Source organism: Argentina anserina, chromosome 4, assembly GCF_933775445.1.
Source record: "Argentina anserina chromosome 4, drPotAnse1.1, whole genome shotgun sequence".
NCBI classification, from domain to species: Eukaryota; Viridiplantae; Streptophyta; class Magnoliopsida; order Rosales; family Rosaceae; genus Argentina; species Argentina anserina.
This window is the reverse complement of record NC_065875.1, coordinates 9,999,766-10,015,619: the sequence shown is the minus strand read 5'-3', so window position 1 is coordinate 10,015,619 and position 15,854 is coordinate 9,999,766. Positions and strand designations below refer to the sequence as shown.

The 15,854-nt window shown below is 37.6% G+C and overlaps 1 protein-coding gene across 1 annotated transcript; it reads right to left on the bottom strand.

The window, feature by feature from the left end:
* Positions 1 to 5,263: 5,263 nt before the first annotated feature.
* Positions 5,264 to 9,755, bottom strand: LOC126791152 (gamma-glutamyl peptidase 5-like). The gene is made up of 4 exons (XM_050517559.1): positions 9,321 to 9,755; positions 5,997 to 6,149; positions 5,739 to 5,906; positions 5,264 to 5,632 (listed from the first exon to the last, which is right to left on the bottom strand). Exons 1-4 carry the CDS (start codon positions 9,627 to 9,629, stop codon positions 5,531 to 5,533), a joined length of 732 nt encoding a protein of 243 aa, XP_050373516.1. The 5' UTR covers positions 9,630 to 9,755; the 3' UTR covers positions 5,264 to 5,530.
* Between the last annotated feature and the right edge of the window lie 6,099 nt (positions 9,756 to 15,854).

Sequence of the window (15,854 nt, the reverse complement as noted above, 5' to 3'; positions counted from 1 at the left end):
GTGATCAAAGATCGACGGTCATAATTTAGTCACATAAAAATAATTTGAGTAAAACATTTTTAAAACACAAGAAACTAATTTATAAAGTTAGAAAACCAAAATAGAGTGTTTTAACGCTTGTGGTGACGTGCAGTTTAATATCAACGTATTAAACTACATTATCGACAAATGTCAAATAGTTAATCCTAATTTGTCGGTTAAACGAGATTAAAAATCTCTGGTATTACAAAAGGTATCCCTCTTCTTGTGATCTACATTTTTGCAGTTGAAGTTGAGAGGTTTTGGTGAGGTCTGAGCACTGGCGCGTTGGGCACATGCGCAGCCACTGAGGGCAGCGTGTGGTGACGCGTCTGGTCTTGAGTATCACAATGGTTCACTTCATTTTGATGTGCTCGTTGATACGATCGCATACATTTATATTTTGCATATGTTTTAAGTCAATTTGGATTGTACTTGTTGATGATGTTGTGAATATCTTTATGTTGATATAACTTATGTGACTTTAGGTTTAATGTTTTGTTGTTGTGGACATATGAGGTTAGAATGATTCTTCAATGACCTTGGTAGGTCATAAAAGGAGATTGCCTTTTGGCAACTATACGGGCTATGTGAGATAGTAGTAGTAATATTGCCTAGTTTACTTATCAAGTTAAAATTGTTTCCCTAGGTGTGTGAATTGGAAGCCTTGTGTTTGTTTGGTGATATTGAAGGTATTGCAGGAGTGAAAAGGTGAGTAAAATCCTCTATGAATTATGTATACTTGGTGCCATAATTAATGAGAAACTATTGGAGAAAATGTCTTTTGTTTTAAAATCGTATGAACTTTAGCGTCAACGGTTCATAGGTAAGTAAAATGAATTTCCATATAAAAATTACACATATGTTTCTCATATAAAGGTAAAGTATTGTTAGGGAGGCAAGTGGCTACATTTATGCATGTTCAAGAAAAATATACATGTTTAATGGTGATAACGATGCGATTATGTAGTTATTATATGAACATGTACTTGCATGTTGGAGGAGACTTGCTTATAAATTGATTATACTTTGTTAGTAGTGATTTACTATTGTTAATGTGGAATTGATGATGATAAGATGGTTATGTGACATGATGAAGACATTGGTTTGGTAATCAACGTGTAGTTATAGGTTAGGGTCTCTCCTATGTGGCGAAAAAGACCTAGGTGGTTGTAACATTCCTAAATTTTAAACAGTAAAAATTTCAAATTTAAAGATGATAATACTCTTATATAACTTCAATAAATGAAATATTTTATGTTACAACATCTGAATATCTTTACCAAGTTTATCAAACCACTTGGATTACAAATTATAAACACAAACATAATTACACGAATGTAAAGATGTACTATTTTCATCTCTCACAAGCCTCACCAAAAATAGGAAAAATGAACAGAAGGCAAAAACAACACTCTGCTGTCACGCTGCTCAATCCCTCCTTTTCAACTACTGCATAGTACCTGTTTGTACTACCCCATATATCATTATTGGTACACTAGGGTTGTAAACACAAACCTGGTCAGCTTCACTGCTGATATGAGTAAACTTAATATAAATACTGAACCTAACAACATCAACGCACCAAATGCCTCAACAATCAAAACAACTCGCAACGCATGCATAAACCACCATAACCACGCAACACATGCAGAATAACATAACTCACAACAACAACACAACACATGTAGGACTGTTTTGGGTTAAGGGACTCTCAAATCACACCCATAAAAAAACTGACAATAAAGACGAGAGCTCTAGCTAATCATCCCCACACCCGGCCAAGGTGTGGATCCGACACTGCCTACGCCACTAAGGCCGCCATAGAGGAAAAACACATATAATCACTTTTCGTTCGCTCAACTGGCCACCACTAAGGTAGAACAACGCACACAAAGTCTTTTGGTTAAAAGCTGCCATAAAGAAAAACAACACCACACAAGGCCAAACAACAACAATAATTCTGGAAGGTACATTTTTTCCCTAGCTACAACACAATCATCAATAATACCAGAAGATATATTTTCTTCCCTTTCGGCCACACAACATGTATACACTTCAAGAATGCAGTTAATCCATTAACAAACCTCCATTTTACCGAGAGGTACATTTTATTCTTTCTCGCCACACAATATAAACCAACAAAATTGCACAATATATAACTCAATTTAAATGTAACATTATATATATATATATATATATTCAACGATAATATATGCACATTCCTATACTATTTAGAAGTACATATACCTATCATCAATTATATATATATATATATATATATACAGTTTATATCCAGAGTGAAGCTTCACTATGAAATTACGTAGTGAATTTCCAATTTTATCACACTTTTCGATCAAATGTTTTCACCATAAGTGATTCAATATTTAGGTATGTTATTCAAGATCATCTCTACAAAATTTCATCCAATTTGGACATTGTTAAGGTATTGAAATTAGATTAAATCAATGAACGAATTAAAGCTGTTCAACGTGAACCGTTCGTGTAAATTTCGATTTTGAAAGCTCAAACTATTTTTAAATTGGATGAAATTTTGTAGATATTATCTTGAATAGCATACCTAAATATTGAATTACTTATGGTGAAAATATTTGACCGAAAAGTGTGCCAAAATTAGAAGTTCACTATGTAATTTCAAAGTGAATGTTCACTCTGGATAGAGACTATATATATATATATATATATCAATCACATTGAAATACAAATAACCAAATGTATAATTAAATACGCCTAGTTACCGCCAATGGTAACTAGCATTAAACGTGACGTTTACTCATATTTTTCGCTCCCGCTTGCAACTTTGCAACCTCAACTGAGACTCAGTCACTTGGTTCCACAAACACGTAAGTGATAAGAAAGAATCACTTAATAAAAAATTGAGTCCAAAAGGCTAAATAAATCAAAACTCACAACTAGACTAAAAACAATTCCAACACAGCAACCTACAGCTGCCGGCCACAACTGACTCACTCCACCCCTCTAAAACCAAACTATCTATCCTCACAGCCCCGAAAACAAAACTCAGCAGTTAAGCAAGTTAAGTAAAGGTCTACTTACCCAAAACTACAACAAACTGGCAGTAAACTGTCTGCCTCACTACCCGTCAATAACCCCGCACCACGACACTTCTAACCGGCCAAAGACTCTCTCTTCCACTACACAACTAATAACACACTTAACCGAAAATTTCCTCTTTTACTATCTCAGCCTTGCTGTCGATCACCCCTTTCCCAACTACCCTTTCACTTATAAAAGTTCTTACCCTCAAAAACTAAAATCACAAGAACATGACACAACAACAATCACAACCACTCTTTCCTCACAAAAACTCTACTCTCACACCAAGTACAAACCAAAATAGCAAGAACTACAAGATCAACCAAGGAATTCGAATTTACCAAGATTTAAGCTTCTCAAGTCACTGCCCCAAAAACCAAGATGCAAGACCCAACCACTTGTGAAAACCACAAGCAGCTCCACAACCAGTTAAAGCTCTAACCCGCCGGAATCACAAACCCAGGCGGCATTGGAATTAAAGCAGACGCTCCCTTGTGCTACTGCTGCTACTAGGTGTCGAAGGGTGGTGTGCCACCACCACCGAACTTAAGAAAACCTCCTTGTGGTTCTAAGGGCACTAGTGGCAAAGGAATTGATGGCCGAAGGAGCTCGATCAAAGAAGAAGAAAATTTGGAAGGAAGAATGAGGAAATGGGGTCGGTGGGAGAAGAAGAAAGAAGCTGAAGATGAAAAAAAAGGAGAAGTGAGTTTCAAGAATGGAGAGAGGAAAGAGATAAGGAGGAAAGAAAATATCTGATTTTAATTCAAACTTTCTTCGCCTTTTTACCTTTCCAAAATCGGAACTAAATTCCAATTATATAAACTCTCTCATACGACTTCCGAAAAATACGTGCCACATGTCTACGAACTTGTTTTGACAAGCTCTACAACTTCGTGAAGAAAGTTTTATGAAAAGTGTGACGGATTAAAAGTCAACTCTTAGTCAAATGAACGAAATCAAATAACAACTTATAGTTCTCGAAACCAATTTCTACGTTGAAGAAGACTATTTAAAAGACGTAGAATAAGATTATAACCAAAATATCATTTCATTAATCTCCAAGAATTACAAGAAATGACATTTGAAAGTCGGGGTATTACAGTGGTGAGATAGTTACAATCTCTCCTAAGTGGCGTAACAGATTGTAGATCTCTCCTTTATGGCGAATGAGATCTTGCTTAGTGGTCAAGGGGATCATTAGACATAAATGACCCACACATTGGCCGGGTGATTGGGTTTATATATAGAGCTCTAGTCCTAGTGCCTAAATGTGAAAGGGTAATGACGTCAATCATTATGCCTAGTGTGTATTTTAGGAAAGGGTAAAAGTAAACCTCTTACTTGCCTAAATGATGTTTAATGATATAGAAACCTTGTGATGGTGTTGGGTTTGTTATTTGATAAAGATTTTGTTTAACTGAGTTAGAATGTTAATTCGTTTTATTTATACGAGCTTTTAAAGCTTACCGGGTTTGTTGTTTACAACCCAGTGCACCAATTAATGGTGTAGTGGTTGATCTTGCAGGTTAAGATCAGCAAGTAGAGAATGTTCACAGTGGTTGATCTTGCCTTAGTAGCTTTTCCAGTTGTGTGGCAAGTAGAGAATGTTCTTCATTTCCATTTTGTTTCCAAGTGTAAACATTTGGTAATGTAACCGGAGAAGTTGTATAAGTTGTGTCTTCAAACTCAATTATCTAAATTTTAGTTATTTGTAATAACTCAAACAATTTTAAGATTTTTTTTTAGAAATTTTCACAACTCGAAATCAAAATTTTATTATTCAAAATTTTGGGATTGTGACTTCGTTCACCAACATCTTTCGATGCCAATTGGGCAAAATCGAGGTGCCCGAGTGGTGCCATGATAGTACCTTTAACTCCATTATCTTTCGGCTTGGATTCAATGGAGTTATCGAACCAAGTCGATCTTGGAGTGCAAAAAGAAGACAGCGTTGCGCACGGAAGTGGTATTGCTTGATATTGGGGACGACCGAACGACTACCGTGATTCAGATCTATAGTCAATGCGCCCAGGGTTCGAGAAGAGCCGCACTTCTATCATCCCCCAAGAGAGAAAGCGATTCGGAACTTGCCCGAGATCGAAGAAATTCATTCTTTTTTGTTATGGGCAATGCGTTTTAATATTGTAGATATATGAAATAAAAAATACGTGTTTAACACCTTTTTACACTTCAAGTTTATTAAGCATAATATCCCTTAGAATTACGTAACCTTTGATGCCAAACAAAAGACATGGAGGTAATAACTAATTGTGCCATAACTAATTGCCTCCTATACTTTTGCATCCTTAAGCATTCGCAAATACTCTATCACACTGAACCACTAAACCTTTTAGCCTCACTTGATCGAAAACCCTGCATATTTGCGTTCTTTTTTTGCAACTTTTTTTGGTCTTTCCTAACTTGTAATGTTTCATCATAAACCACCTTTGAGAAAGTTTAAGCACAGCCTTCTCCATGCCTCCCTATCTGGTTCGCGAGCAAGCACGTTTGACTTCAACTCTTCAGTTTCAGAATCCTGAATCACAAATTTCGTTGGAAAAGAGTGTTACTATTATTATGGCAGCTACTTGATGCAAGTATACTAGAGCAATGAAATAACCCCTACAGCATATATTACGTACCAAGATGAAGTTAAGCTTAACGAGACGATCAATGAGGTTGAGAAGAATGTCTTTGGTGTATTCAGGGTGGCCTTGGATGCCCATCATGTGATCACCATACCTGAACATCTCAACCCCAGTTTTTTCCGACCAGGCAATTAGCTCAGCCTTTGGTGGAAGTTCCCACACCTGAAATTAATTAAAGAACAAATTACTCCACATTTCACCACGAGAATATGTTACTTATTAGGTTTTTTTTATCACAAAATAACTACACACCTCATCTCTATGGATCTCATAGATGGAGAGAAGAGCTGGAATCTTGAGGGAGGAGAAGACCTTGCAAGAGGATGATAACTGGACGTTTCGAATTCCGATATCCCACCCTGTGATGGCCCTGCCAGATTTTCCACCCAGCGCACGACTTAATATCTAATGCAATAATAAAACTCAGTTAGTTGGATCATATATCAGCATATCATAATACAAACAGAAAGGAATGTTACAGCTCATTGCGATCCAGGCAAGTACATAGATAATGACACAACCAGCCAAACGGAAATAAAGTGTGGATAAGATGACAGATCCACACTCAATCAATCAAGCAGTTGCAACATATCATTTCAGTTGACATATATGTATAACCAAGCAAAGGATTCGATAAATAACCCTGCTTAATTAGGTGTAACATTATATTCGTAGTAATATTTCTCATTGTGGAAACAAAGCTTGCACGTTCGACGTTTAACAAGTACGACACTCACACATGCATGCATTACAGCATTACGTGTGTGCCGGAGCTAGTTTTATTTCAGCCAACTTCATGAGTAATCACGCTCCCCATGCGTTTCAAAAACTTTAATTTTAGGATCATAAACAATTGGAGAACCTTAATTATTTGTCACAACCACTACTGGAATGGGTAGTGGCTGGGAATACTACATAGCAATCACTAGACCATAAAAAAACACCACTGGAGATCACTTGTATGTTAAAGAGACACCACATTTTCCATGAGTTTAAGTTAGAGAGCGACTGGGCAACAGAAAATTGCGATATGAAATGCACACAAGACACGAGCCTATTGACCTCATTGTCCACACTCGAAAACTCTAAACTCAAATTTTAATTAGAGCCAATCTAATTAATTAGTTGCGAGAGTGAAAAAGATATTGTAATTAATTTTCCAAGAAGTCAAATATGAATTATTTTCCCGTTGCCAAGGGACTTAATCACGTGAATGTCTCAATCTTGTTCGAACAATATCTTAATCCAATCAACTAAGTACTAATTAGATCTAGCCATAATTTCATAGCTAAACGAATTAGTAAATATATATGGTTATACATTCATATCTAACATAAGATATTTAGGGTGAGTCACTCCTTTTATCCGAAAATAATAAATGTCGGGGTCCTTAAGGCTCTTGGTCCTAGGGCTGGACTCGGTGCCAACGGTTCGGTTTATGAGCACTAACCGAAAACCGACACCGAATTTTCGGTTTCATGTTTTCCAAAACCGAAACCGAAAAATATACATAGAAACCGCGGTTTCGGTTAACCTATAATTCGGTTCGGTTTCGGTTTTGTTTCGGTTACAAAACCTAATATCCTTATTGACATTTCGTACTTGACTAGTGAAAATAAAAAGATTAAAAGTGAAGGAGTAAGCTACAAGTTCAATACTTTAATTAAGTTATATTCACCAAATATCAAGAACTCAAATATTAAGTAAACAAAAATAGTGTTTTGCTGAAACACAACAAGTTAACCAAAATAAACATTAAACCCCATGAGTTTTATCACTGGATGTTCAGACTTGTCTTAACATGAGGGCTAGTTGACAAAACCAAAAAACATTACATTAGATCTCTGCATGCATAATTGTACACATACAAAAATCAAAATCATATATTACCTTGTACAAAATCACATATCTATACATGTATATATTTATTGCCAAATCTATGTTTTGCATAAGCACTCAATCGATTACATATGTTCATCAAATACAAGTTATAACCTTAAATGTCAATTCTCGGTTCGGTTCGGTTTCCACCGGTTTTTTGAAAGCATGAAACCGATAACCGGCACCAATTACTCGGTTCGGTTTGGTTTCCGACACCGACGCGGTGATTCCGTTCGGTTCCGATTTCTCAGTTTCGGTGCGGTTCAGTTATGGCCGGTTTCGGTTTTTTCGGTGTCAAAAAGTCCAGCCCTACTTAGTCCAGCATTTGGTGGCCTGAAGCTAAAATGGGGCATGGGGGCTAACCACCAGCTACGTACTACATGTTACCCTTATAATACAAAAGCCAAGCACATAGTGACCCGCTAGCTATGAGACAACCGGATAAAACAACGGACCAGTTTTAACTATAGGGAAGGTCCCCTAAAATTCGAGGCTAGAGTTTTGACATGTTAACTCTAAAACATCGTTTACAATAAAACAGAAACCATTAGTAAGTTGTTGCATTAGTGATTGGTTAAAAACAGAAAACGAATCGTTCTACTCTACATGTCTATAACGTGATATCACTTTCAAAAAGAACACACCAAAGTGTTATATATGACACTGATTGGTTTGATAACTACAAATTCGACATGATTCCATTATTTAAAAGAGCACACAATTAAAATAATATCCAACAGTGAGTATGGATTACAAATATGACACTGATTTGATAAGTTTGATTTAGACATGATTCCATTAATTAAAAGAAAACCGAGTCGTACCTAAAACGTTAATTTTATTTATTTATTAGTTCCTTCATTCGCCAAATGACGCCAAACATTATGAAAGAGAGTGAGTATTCTAGCATTCTGCTGTAAACTTGGTTAGTTTTACTAGTGGTAGACTACCAAAGCAATATACAACGTACATGATAATCGACAGCACATTGTTTGCGTCAACATCCTATTTGAATATATTATGGTGCAAAGCAAAAGTTAATCAAGAACTCTATCATGTGGGGTGGTTTTGTAATCAAATTACTTTCTCATCGTTAAACAAAGCATTTTAGAAAGAAAAAAAATCTTAAGAGTATTTCAAGAATAAAGTTAGAAAGTTGGCCCTAAAAAGAAAGCAATAGGAAATAGATTGTAACGAGTCACCTCTCGGTGTATTCCGACGTCGTTTTCGATAGAGCCACGTTAGGAAGGTTACCCCGTCAGATAGCAACCAACAGGATAATAACATGTTACGGCAGAATCACATGAACCCACTTCCGGACCAATCACATCGCGAACGTAGATGACTGGACCACTCACACGTGATGTTTTCGTCCGATGGATCACACACCAGCTTTTTCAGGGCCTGTCAATTTCCCTCCTTGGAAGAGCCTAGCGCGTAATCCGGACGCGTCATTACAACTAAATATGACGACCTTAAACTTGCCTAATTAATAGCTTTCTAGAGGATTCGTATTCCTTAACGCTAGCCAGACTAATCAAACTTAATTAGTCATTACCAAAGGCTAATCACGGAACCGAATTGGCCACCGTGCCCTTGGTTCGTAATTTCCTAATCGGATCGAGTTTTCGAATTTTCAGTCAAACAATAGAAAAAACCAAAACCAAATGCGATGAACAAGTTGATTAATCATACCTGATGGCCGAAGCAAATGCCGAGGACTTTGATCTTGAGGGAATCCAGTTTGCTCAAAAGGGTTAGTAGTCTGCAGATCCAAGCATCATTCCCATGAGCATCTCTGCTACTCCCGGAGATAACAAACCCATCATAGTTCTCGACCTCGTCGTCGTCGGGAAACTCTCCGCAGGCCACGCGGTACAAATCCCAGGTCTCGCCTTCCTCGGCCAGCATTTTCAGAAACACCCCGAAATAACCACCGTACATGTTCTTCACAAAGTCCGTGTCCTCTGCGCAGAGCAGCACCCCAAACTTCTTCCCTCCCATTCTCGATCAACCTCTCTCGTCTCTCTGTGAAAATGTGGGTTTGGAAAGAGAACGAGGGAAGTTGGCAAAGCGGGGGGTCTGAAACTTGAAGAGGGAGTTTGCTGCTCTGAGAAACAAAGGCAAATAATGTAAATCCAGTGGGCTATTGTTTTTAAACTAGTGGGATTTCCAAAAGAGCCATGTTCGGACACATATATTACCGTATTGATACGCTTATATGTTTTGCCGAATCTACCCTCGCATGCACCGGCAATGACACATTGGCCATGTTTCTGGTTTTGCTCCGATTTTTTTTTTAGAAAATTACTTAGTAATATTACACCGTATTTAAATTAAATAAAAATTTATTTTTCATATTTTTTATATAAATTAAGACATAAATTCAAGTTCAAAGAATAAATAAAATAAAACTGATTAATTAATTTATACAAAAATATCTAAAATATCCTTATTTTCGTGAAAATTACCAAATGTCACTTCTAGATCTAACAAATTTATCTCTCCTCATTTTTTAGTTTTTTTCCGGAAAATTAAAGTTTTCGGCCAAACCACTGGCAATTTGGAGGTGAGCAAATATATAAAGTTGTTCCTTATGTCATATGCTTTCATTTAAGTATCATATTGCATATGTTTTGAGAAATTTTGAAATTTTGAATTTTGCTCACTAAAAACCATAGTAGCAGTTAGTTTCTCAGTCGACAGTAGCAGCTAGATTTATAGTCGACAATAACAGGTACCTTCCAAGTCGACAATAGCAGTTAGATACATAGTCGATAATAGCATGTATCTTTCAAGTCGATAGTAGCAGGTGTTTTCCAAATCGACAGTAGCATCTAGCTTTTAACTCGACAGTAGGAGTTAGTTTTTATAGTCGACAATAGTAGTAAGTTTTTATAATCGACAGTAGCAGATAACATCTCTATTGATAATAGCAAACACTATGGGTTAAAAATGGGTAAAAAAGAAAAATATTTTATGACATGTGGCAACTTGCCATCATTTGGTCTTTATTTGTAAATTTTGGTTATTATCTGCTTCATCAAATTAAGTAGTGAGTTATTTGTAAACTAAATTATTGTCTGATAGTTTTGAATAGTTTGTTATTCTTTTGTTCTTGAGAGAAAAATCTGTGTAACATTTGGGTAGAGTGAAGATGAATGTGGATGGGAATATGGTCCAAATTTGAAGCAGACATGAACCTCTTCACAAATCTCACGCAAGTTAAAGTGAATCACATATCGCTAGTTTCCTTGTTGTCTTGTTTTTTCTTTCTGGCTTTTGTGTATATTTCGGGGACGTGATTGCGGGTTAAATAACCAAATGTCTCATTATTCTTTCTTGAAGTGGAGAGGTTGATTGTTTGAGAAAGATTTTAAAACGTCATGGGGCTTTTTTGTTTTCTTTCCTTCATGAGACTGTTGTGTGTCCCGCGTTTTATGCAAATTATTAAAGAGTGGAGTGCATCTTTTGGAAAAGGTAATCCATACGTTTAATGACAATTAAACCGTATATAAAATTTTCTTTGACATAATCTTCAGTTGTAACGCGTTTATCATTTTCCTAAAATCATTTTTAACTTAATTCGATAACTTAAAAGACCACCAAAGACAAGTAACCATTCCCAAAACAAAGAGGGCAAGGCAAACTAGATAGCTAGAGAAGAAGGTGGAAATCGACACCAATAGACACTTCCCCTATCGAAGATATGTGCAAATTATGTGTGTCCCGCGTTTTATGCAAATAATTAAAGAGGCAGGAAGATATGTGCCTCATTAGCCCATATCATAGTCCTAAGGGTTACCTTGACTTGCTTGAATCACTCAAGGCCGGTCGACAAAGGGTTTATGAGACTGAGACCGTGTGCATGGGTGCAAAGATGAATGTTTTCCATTTACCACAAGTGCCATTGTTATGTCTCTTAACTCTCTTAAGCTGAACATAGTTAATTTAAGACGATCATTGTTCAGTGTTGATGAAAAATTAACTTGGTAAAAACAACGTAGTAGAAGTTCCACGTACTCTAGAGAGTATTAGGTTTTGTCACATCCTGAATAGGGATGTGGCCAATATTTTGAGTTTAAAAGGAGATTAGCAAGCGAACATAGCGACTAAGTTATGTTCTGTCACTCACTAACGTGAACAAGTGATTAAAATCTTTTGACGAGTCAAATATGTTCACAAAATAAAAAGATAACCCTTTACAGTTACACGCAAATAAATGAATTTATACAACAAGAATACGGAAGGTAGCATTAATGCCACCAACCCAAAACTAAACATGTTTGACAACTCAAACACCAAGTAAATGTAGCAAGAATACTAAAGAGTCGACCTTGAGAAACTTTACTAAAAAAACATTAGTAATAAACATAGAAGAGAGGGTGTGAAGGCTCACGTGAATGATAACTCTCAAACAAAACTCCTAGCTCTGGGAACAACAAGTGAACCTCCAAGATAACTATAGGTGAACGTCATCCCCGCTTGCCCAGTAGGGGTCAGCCCGCCCAGGAGGTTTGAAAAGCAGATAGGGATATAAAATATATATTTTTAAAACATTGAGGATAGGTTTTGGATGTCCAAAGAAAACCATATTTAAAACTATGCAAATTTGAGAAATAATCATGCTAAAACATTTGGAGTACTCCAAGGGTCGGATAGTACTTCATAATGCGTTCCTGGCATTACCGGTTCCCAACCAACTCATATTCGGGTTGGATGGCGAGAGTGTCCATTTATCTTGCTAATGCCCTAACAAACTGTACATGATGGGATCAACTCTCAAACTTGCCTGTAATATCAAAGTGTCATAAACGGGAGTAAGAGATAAATAAACAGGGCATTGTCCCTCTGGAGGTTCACGGTTTTCGACACCGAATGGTTGCTAGACTGTCGAGCCCCATACACTCTCAGGTCTTGGCGTTATAGGTAATCTATTAACAACGCACACTCACGACATCTCTACAACTGATCATATCTTAAAACATGCCTAGTCTTTGGTTTTCACAATATTTCATGCATAATAAACATTCAACCGAGAACTGACTATGCATTTCTAAATGATCCAAAAATCAACATAGAAAGGTTAGCTACCCTACCAGGAATGACGTGCATAAGTCTAGCCGATGTCCAAATGTCCATACATAGTTCCTACAACTCCAACTTTGAATGATCATGTTTGCTCAAAATATCTTTTATGAATCCATGAAGTATCAAAGAGTCAATCTCAATCCGAGAGTTATAAATAAATTGACTCGATCTATTTCCTAGTTTGACCAGGAAGTCAACATTTGACTTTATGTTGACCACGTCTTTCCTGTGTTGACAAGGAGTTTATTAAGTTGACCGACTTTGAACAATACTCGATTAATTCTCAAATGACTCAAAAATAGTCCAACTTTAACTTTCGAACGATATTAGGCATGTTTTAGACCAAACATACCCGAAATCGTATCGACAACATTATTATTTTACCGACATGTTTCTAAGTTAGAGGAGTTTTCAATTCTCAAACAGGACGAGAATAAGAACTAACATTAGTCGTAACATAAAAGTTACTTTAATCGTCGCCATTTAAATAAATTTGGTTTTTACTAAGTTAACTTTAATAAAGTAACACTGTTAAAATCATTTAGTAAATAGTAAAAATGTAACTTAAGATAAATTGTAAAATAGTAAAGTTAAACAGTAAAATTGTAATTTAAAAAAAATAATTCTGTCAAGGGTTATTTAGTAATTTCACACTATGGTAAAACAATGAAAGGGTAATTGTAAAAGGTAAAAACTAATTTTCATACTTATTCCTCCGATCACAAGTTCGATTGCAAAATCCTCTCCGATTTCAACCTAACAAACATGCAGTATGAACAATAGCTTCTCCAACATTGCAACAAACCGAAAAAAAACTACAACACAAAAACTATAGGAGGTAAATTAATTACCTCAACGCAATTCATGTAGGAATATGGACTATGCAGCACTTCTCGACGTCGTTCCTGGTTGTTGCTGCCTCTCTAAATACTGCTCAAAAGCTTACTTCTGCTCAAGGCTTCTAGTCCTTCTCCAAGGTTACCTCGTTGATGGAAAGATGAGGAATGGAAGTCGTCGGGTTTACAAGGATCACAACATAATGAAACAGATAGGAAAAAGGAGATTAAATCCCAATTCAGATAGCCCGCTTATACATATTGAATTGGAAAGGATGATAAGCTCACCACATAGAATCAAGGTGTATCACCGACGCTCAGAAGCCACGCCTGAGATAGGAACATCGATGGTGAAGCTCGGTGGGGATGTATTGTTAATGTAGTGTATCACGGCGTGGTGCAATACACTTCATTACTCCATAGATGATCTTTGTCGTATTTCTCGATGTTGTTCCTATCAAAATAACACAGCACGTTAGAGTCAAGACCATTTCAGCGTGGTCTTCAACTCTCCGATACTTAAGTCAGCTGGGTGTTAATTTCTGAAGAGTAACGGTAAATGGTTTAGACTACTTACTTGAAGTGGAAAAGGGCTATGGCCTTTAATAGCTGAGTAGAGGTGAACTAACCGCCCATTTCCCGATGTGGGACTTGCTCCACTCAGAGGTGTTCTCTAGAGCTGTCTTCAGGATGCATGTGCAGGCGCGTCCGCAGTTGTCTAAGGTCACGTCGCGGTCCATTGTGTAGTTGGAGCGGTTAGCTTAAAGCCTGCACTGGGTTTTATTACACTGTTCACAATGCTGATTGTTAATGAGCATAAACCTATACCAAAAAGTCCCCTCAAGTTCCCAGTCTAAGAGGCGATTTCTTGACTGGGGATCTAAAATGAGCTCTATGCCACAATCAGCACTACAGGGCCCGCTGGCCCCCTGTAGTCCCCCAACTCCCTGGTTAAGGAATAAATATTCTCAAATGCGGCTTGCTGGGGGTTGAGTTGTTGTTGTGAGCTTTGTTTGGCGAGAGCGAGTGGTCATTGGGAGTGGTGTTGTGAACTTTAAGCATGATGCGTGTAGGACGGCTTTGCGCCACTGACATAGAGGGCGAATGCGGCCTTTGAGCGCAATGCACGTAAGACGGCTTTGGGCCATTAACACAGAGAGCAAATGCGGCATTTGAGCGCAATGTGTGTAGGACGGTTTTGGGCGCAATGCGTGTAGGTGGCCTCTGGGAAACACCATTGTGATAATTGATATGGTTGATGGGAACGTAACGTCCTTTTCTTTTGTAGTCGACACATATCGCCCATGCAGTGGTTGAGCGCACAAGGGAAGTGTGACATGCTGACGTTGCGTGGAGTCGTCAGTCGTCGTGTTTATGGCTTGTGTCTTCCAGGCATCGCCTCGGTAACTGGTGTGCCACGTGTCGTGATCTAGTAAGGTGTTCTTTCAATCTACGGCTAAGTTGTGTGTCATTAACTGTGGCAGATCGATGGCTGAGAGTTTTTCCAAAAAAGATATGCGGTTGGGATCATGTATGGGTTTGGCATATAAGGAGAGAAGAGAGGAGAGAGTATCGCTTTCATTAGAATCTTCACTCGTTCAAACTCTTTCCTCAATTGTCTCCCCGCTTTCAAAGCTTGCATCTTTACTGCGATTTTGTGCTTGGATCATCACCAAAGTTAGTTTAAGTTATGTGATTTGTGATTCTCTTGCTTTCCATCTGATTTTGGGTTTGGTGGGAGTCGGTTTGGTTGGGTTTTTTGGGTTTTGGGTGAAGAACAACCTATTTTATGGGCGAAAACTTTAGTTTTGGGTCTGTTTGATCCTTGAAAATGGCTTTTCCGGCGAGTTTGGATGTTTGATTGGGTGGTCGAGGGGTTTCTGGGTTTGAATTTCGTTTGATATTTTTCTACAACTGGGTTGTTGTTCATCATGTGCTTCAAGTTCTTCGTTCTAACTGTTGCGGGCTTGTTCGTTGCGGAGTGACTTGTGAGGCTAGATCTAACTAACCTTTTAACTTTTAGGTCTAGGTTGTTCGTGTTGTGCTGTGGTGACCTATTGCGACGTGATGCCCAGCGTAATTTACTAACTGACAACGATTCCGCATCCGTAGAAGGAGCTTGGTCTTCCTCATCGTCGTCTGGAACCTGGACGAGTGACCTTGTAGAACGCTATCAAGATTTGGTGCGGCGCAATAGGTGAAATCGTAGTCCGTTATGTATCGGCAACCATGACACAGTGTTCGCAGAAGTTTTCGCCAACTGGGACAGTAACAACGAATATTTAGTCAGGTCTACTATTGA